This window comes from Gloeophyllum trabeum, assembly GCF_000344685.1.
Source record: "Gloeophyllum trabeum ATCC 11539 unplaced genomic scaffold GLOTRscaffold_00020, whole genome shotgun sequence".
Lineage (NCBI taxonomy): Eukaryota > Fungi > Basidiomycota > Agaricomycetes > Gloeophyllales > Gloeophyllaceae > Gloeophyllum > Gloeophyllum trabeum.
In genome coordinates this window covers 298,034-302,551 of record NW_006920429.1, presented here as the reverse complement: position 1 = coordinate 302,551, position 4,518 = coordinate 298,034, and the positions used below count along the sequence as shown (strand labels likewise).

At 53.5% G+C, this 4,518-nt stretch overlaps 2 protein-coding genes across 2 annotated transcripts in view; one reads left to right on the top strand and one right to left on the bottom strand.

Annotated features, from left to right (window-relative positions):
- GLOTRDRAFT_133897 (uncharacterized protein) overlaps positions 1-1,342 on the top strand; it is a gene marked incomplete at both ends in the record, with an annotated part of 2,685 nt that extends 1,343 nt beyond the window's left edge. The window contains 5 exons of the mRNA XM_007872870.1: positions 39-188; positions 245-358; positions 415-963; positions 1,015-1,134; positions 1,187-1,342. Of these exons, the coding sequence (XP_007871061.1) occupies positions 39-188; positions 245-358; positions 415-963; positions 1,015-1,134; positions 1,187-1,342 (1,089 nt within the window). The remainder of the gene's footprint in view (positions 1-38; positions 189-244; positions 359-414; positions 964-1,014; positions 1,135-1,186) is intronic.
- A 1,379-nt stretch (positions 1,343-2,721) lies between these two features.
- GLOTRDRAFT_133896 (uncharacterized protein) lies at positions 2,722-3,875 on the bottom strand (the record flags this gene model as incomplete). Its single annotated transcript, XM_007872869.1, has 6 exons — positions 2,722-2,838; positions 2,893-2,932; positions 3,001-3,035; positions 3,095-3,187; positions 3,639-3,690; positions 3,763-3,875. The coding sequence occupies 6 exons, from the start codon at positions 3,873-3,875 to the stop codon at positions 2,722-2,724; spliced, it is 450 nt and encodes a 149-aa protein (XP_007871060.1).
- Positions 3,876-4,518: the final 643 nt, after the last annotated feature.

Here is a 4,518-nt window from a genome sequence, read left to right as displayed (position 1 = left end):
CAGTCTACCTTCAGGACGTGAGCCTCACGTCGTCCTAGGTCCACGGAAACCGGGGCAGCTTCGTACACAGCGAAGACAGAGCTGCCGCGTACCGATACAACATCGATGCGCAGGATACGCAAAACCTCGACCACGTCGCGTCCACACATACGGGCCTCGGAGGCACATGGTATAATGGAGTGGATCAGGTGCGAGCGCACCTACAAACGTTTCTAGCTTTGGATATAGATTCTCGGTCCTCTAGCTATACGTACCGGAGGCAGGACAAGCCCAGGACGATATCTCGTATATCTCTATCAGGAAGTGGACAGGGCAGCCCACTACCTCGCTTCAACAGCCTTTATACGAGGCCGAGGAGGTACGAGCTGACTTACGTGCGTTGTCCACGAGGTACTGACTATGATGTCCCGCCAGTATGCGACGGTGACCAATCAAAGCCCAGTATGGCCGGCACAGGGGATAGGGTCTTTTAGCGATACCCACGAGCCCTATAACCAACTCCCGGAGTTCCAGGCATCGACACCTGAAATGAGTCAATCGACGGCTCCCGGGAACACATCCAATGAACTCACCGAACATTCGGAACAGCCAGCGACAGGGCCACAGGGGAGCACCTCAGCTCTCAGGCAGTCAGTTGCTGCACCATCGTCATGGGGTAAATCCACTTCCCGTCGCCGACAGTATGTCTTTCGCTTCTATCGACCGCCGCAGTCGACGGCAGAGAGGGCAGCGTGGGTTGCGCCGCGCCATGCCCCGGCGCCAAAACAACGGAAAAGACCGCGAAAGATTGAAGGAATTATCTCGATTGGCGTCAGAGACAGAGCCATTCGAGAGCGCTGTGTATTCAAAGGCGTGTCCGTCGATGTGCTCGATGGAGACAGCATGGAGGGGTGGGGACGCCGCGACGACATAATGTTGCAAAGAGACGAAGGCGGATACCAGCCTTGTCTTCTCAAACTCAAAGTACGTCTCGTCCTCGCCCGACAGCAGAAATAGTTGCTTACCGATCCTTAGTACCGACAACACGGACAGGCCATACGCGTCAATCTAAACGAAACCAACGATACGATCAGAGTCCGGGACTTGGCGCGGATGATTGCTCGACATTTTGGGCGTTGGTGTAGAGAAAGCGATGTAAGCTATATCATATGTTTCTGGACCGGTCGGCTTGCTCACCTAGTGACAGGCCCAGAGGCGAGCTGTATGCCAGCAACTAGGGCATCCATCCGACCAGTCTGGAGTGTGCGAGTGCGGCCGTGAACCGACGCCGATGGAGAACATTATCTTGACGAGCATAGAGCAGAGGGGGAACCACTTTACGGGAGTATTCGTGGACCGGTGAGAGAAGGATGTTTCATCGTCGATGGGGAGATCGGCCGTTGAGAAAGGCATCGGGAGTGTTCGGACTCTGAGCAAATTAGTATTCGTATCCGCCACAACTTAAGGGTCGCTGACAACCGTCCAATTTAAGGGCTCTGATTGCGATGGAAACATCGTTAACTCATGCGATTTGGCCGTCGCGTTCGATATCCATGATATCATGAGCCTGTCATATACGATGGAGGTAAAAAGCGCACAATTCACGCATCCCAATGATCTCAAATTGCGCAACGAGTAATCGGGATCACAGACAACTGGTGTTGGCAAGTACCTGAGCCGTCTGAGGGATGGCAGAAGGCAGGACCGCTGGGCGTAGTTTTTATGGGCTCTGTTCCCCATCTGATAAGCCACGCCGCACGCGTTCGGTCGGCGAGATTCTAACGAAAGACGAAGGTAAAGACCCCAGACATCCTGACTAATCGATGTCTTGGTTTACCACGGAAAGAAATTGAAGAAATTGGTCTGGTGTAACCATATATAGCCCTCCACCCGCCATACACGGTACACTGGCAAAATCTAAGAACTAGTCATCTAACTGGTAAGAGCTGGTTATCACGGCTTCCCTCATCAAAGGTCTTCCGCTTGACCGTGCTCACAGGACCCACAAACATGCATCGACCAAGGTCAGGCTACGTGAACCCCACAATGAGCACGACAGCTCCGATCGCGAGGATAGCGTAGTGGCGTAGTTCGTGCTCATCGCGTCCACGGGACATGAGGTAGGCAGGAAGAAGAGGTAGGCAGGAAGAAGAGGACACAAATTAATGCGTTGAATATGAGAAAAGAGACACGGCATGGAATGCCAAGGAGCTGAGGAGAGGCGCGGATGGCTACCTTACGAGGGCACTGTAAACGTAGATAGGCTGCGAACTTGAAGACGGGCTAAGGGACAACAGCCCTCGTTCAGATGACCTGAGTCAGAGGTCATGTCACTATTCCATCACGGTGCTGACAACAGTAGACACTTGCGACTCGCGCCAGAAACGCTGAGCGCGACTGCTACAGCCGCAGACAACGAGAAGGCGTGGTCAAGGAAATCGTCATTATCGCGCCTCAGATCCTGCATAAAATAGCACATACTGACTCGATCAAGCGAATATACACGCAATGAATTATGCACACCACACTCACCGACACCCACAGGCCAAAATACGGAACCTGACTCTCATCCAATGCCCTAGATCGCCCACGCACAGGCATTGCATTATCCCTCGCAAGAGCGAGCTCGCCATGAACGCCGTCACCGCCGCCATTAAACTGCGCCGCACATATCTACACCAGGCGCATCAATGCCAGCTTCTTCACGACCGCATCATGATACCGCTGGGGGTATGACGTGCGCTAGACGGAGGCGATGGGCTGCGCGGAGAAGAAAAGCGCGAGCATGAAGGCGAGGCCGATGAGCCAGGAGCCGACGATGGAGGAGACGACGGCGAGCGGGGCGAGGATGACGGCATTCTTGGCTCCTTCCGCGACTTGCGCTGCGGTCTCTCAGCCATCGACAGTACATACTGCTTGCAGAAAGCCCAGGAAAACGACAAAGCCACGGGAGCTTCAGCCCGTGAAATTGGTAGTGATGGTTTTTAGTACACGGCCGAAGGCATGTGATTAGGGGCATACTTCTCGAAATCGATGGATTCGGATCCCTCCGAGTTCTACGCGCACGACTCGTCCACATACCATTCGCGTGAACTGGGAGGCAACGCGTACGTACCTTTGCAGGTGCCTTCACGAGGAGCGTTATCACGAGGACGAACGGCCCTCCTAACGTCAACCAAACATCAAACGAACTCATCCCTTCGATCGGCTTGGTGGCAATCGTATTAATAAATATTCACGCACCAAGCAATAGCAGCGATCTACACTCCCGTCAAGGTCCTACCTTGGCCAACCTCGGCTAGCGACGCAAGGTATACCGCTACGCTTGAGCATACGAACGGTATGATCATATCAGTCTCGAGGGGGTGCAATAAGGGGCGATACAAGTACTTGCCTGAGATTGCCCGAGGTGCCAGTGAAGACCATAGCGATCGAGTATATCCACCCCGTGCAGAGTTTACATTACGGCGCTTGCGTGTAGCCAGCTTTTACTTACAGCCGAAAATACTCTGAACACATATCACTCACTATGCAATACAAATCTCCGCAAGACATAGTGCGGTGAGCAGCATGAACACACTGCATATTTACACACATCCGCATCACCTACTAGTATCACTCCCTGCACCCACCACAGCACCAGAAAAGAAACCACTCACGTTCCACCACAACCCCAACGGCCCGCCCGAAAACAACCCCGTCTGGAATGCACTGATCATCCCCATCAGAATCCCAATCGCGCAGAACGACATCCCCAAACTCCAAACCGGGACTCGCTCTTACATATATCCCAGGTCGCGCAGGCGCTTGTCCGACTCATCCTCGACATTGGGGTGTGGTTGCGGGGAGGGCACACTCGCCAGGTCGTCGCTGTATCTCATTTTCTCTGAGGACATTTCGAAAGCAAGAAGGGTGGATGCTGCTGGAGACCATGATAAGGACCGCAGAAGAATATATTATGTCGGTTGGACAGCACCTATCAGGGAACCCTAACCTTGTGACGTGCTCTACTAATAACGTTGTGTGCCTGCTCTGCGCGTTCAGGTTAGCTGTGCATCTCAGGTGGTGAATCTGATCATAGGAAAGTTTACGGTCTTAATCGGATTACATAAGCAACTCCCGCCACCGCTGCAAGTCAAGCTCGGGAGGCGGGCAGATGCAGCCTCCTCCATGAGGGTACGGTAGGGTAGAAAATTCGGAATAAAATTTCTTTGAACTATAGTACATGTGCAGCTACGGTACAGTGCAGCTAAGTAAGGAATAAATACCAGGAGCAAGCAAGTAGGTCAGCTAAAGCTCGGGGCAAGCCACAGATCTGGGTGCCGAGTGGACTGTGATGCCGCGGTTGGGACTGTGAATTTCCCGACCCGAACCTAGCTGAGGAGGGGGTCGATTTTGGCGCTCGCCCGCGCCAAATCGCGTCACGACGCGATTTCCGCTGGCGAAATTCACAGTCCATAGCCTTGGCATTTACAGTCCCTCGGGTAGATATCTGGTTACCTCACCCGCGCGTTTGTAGGGTTCCCGAGCGCCTGATGT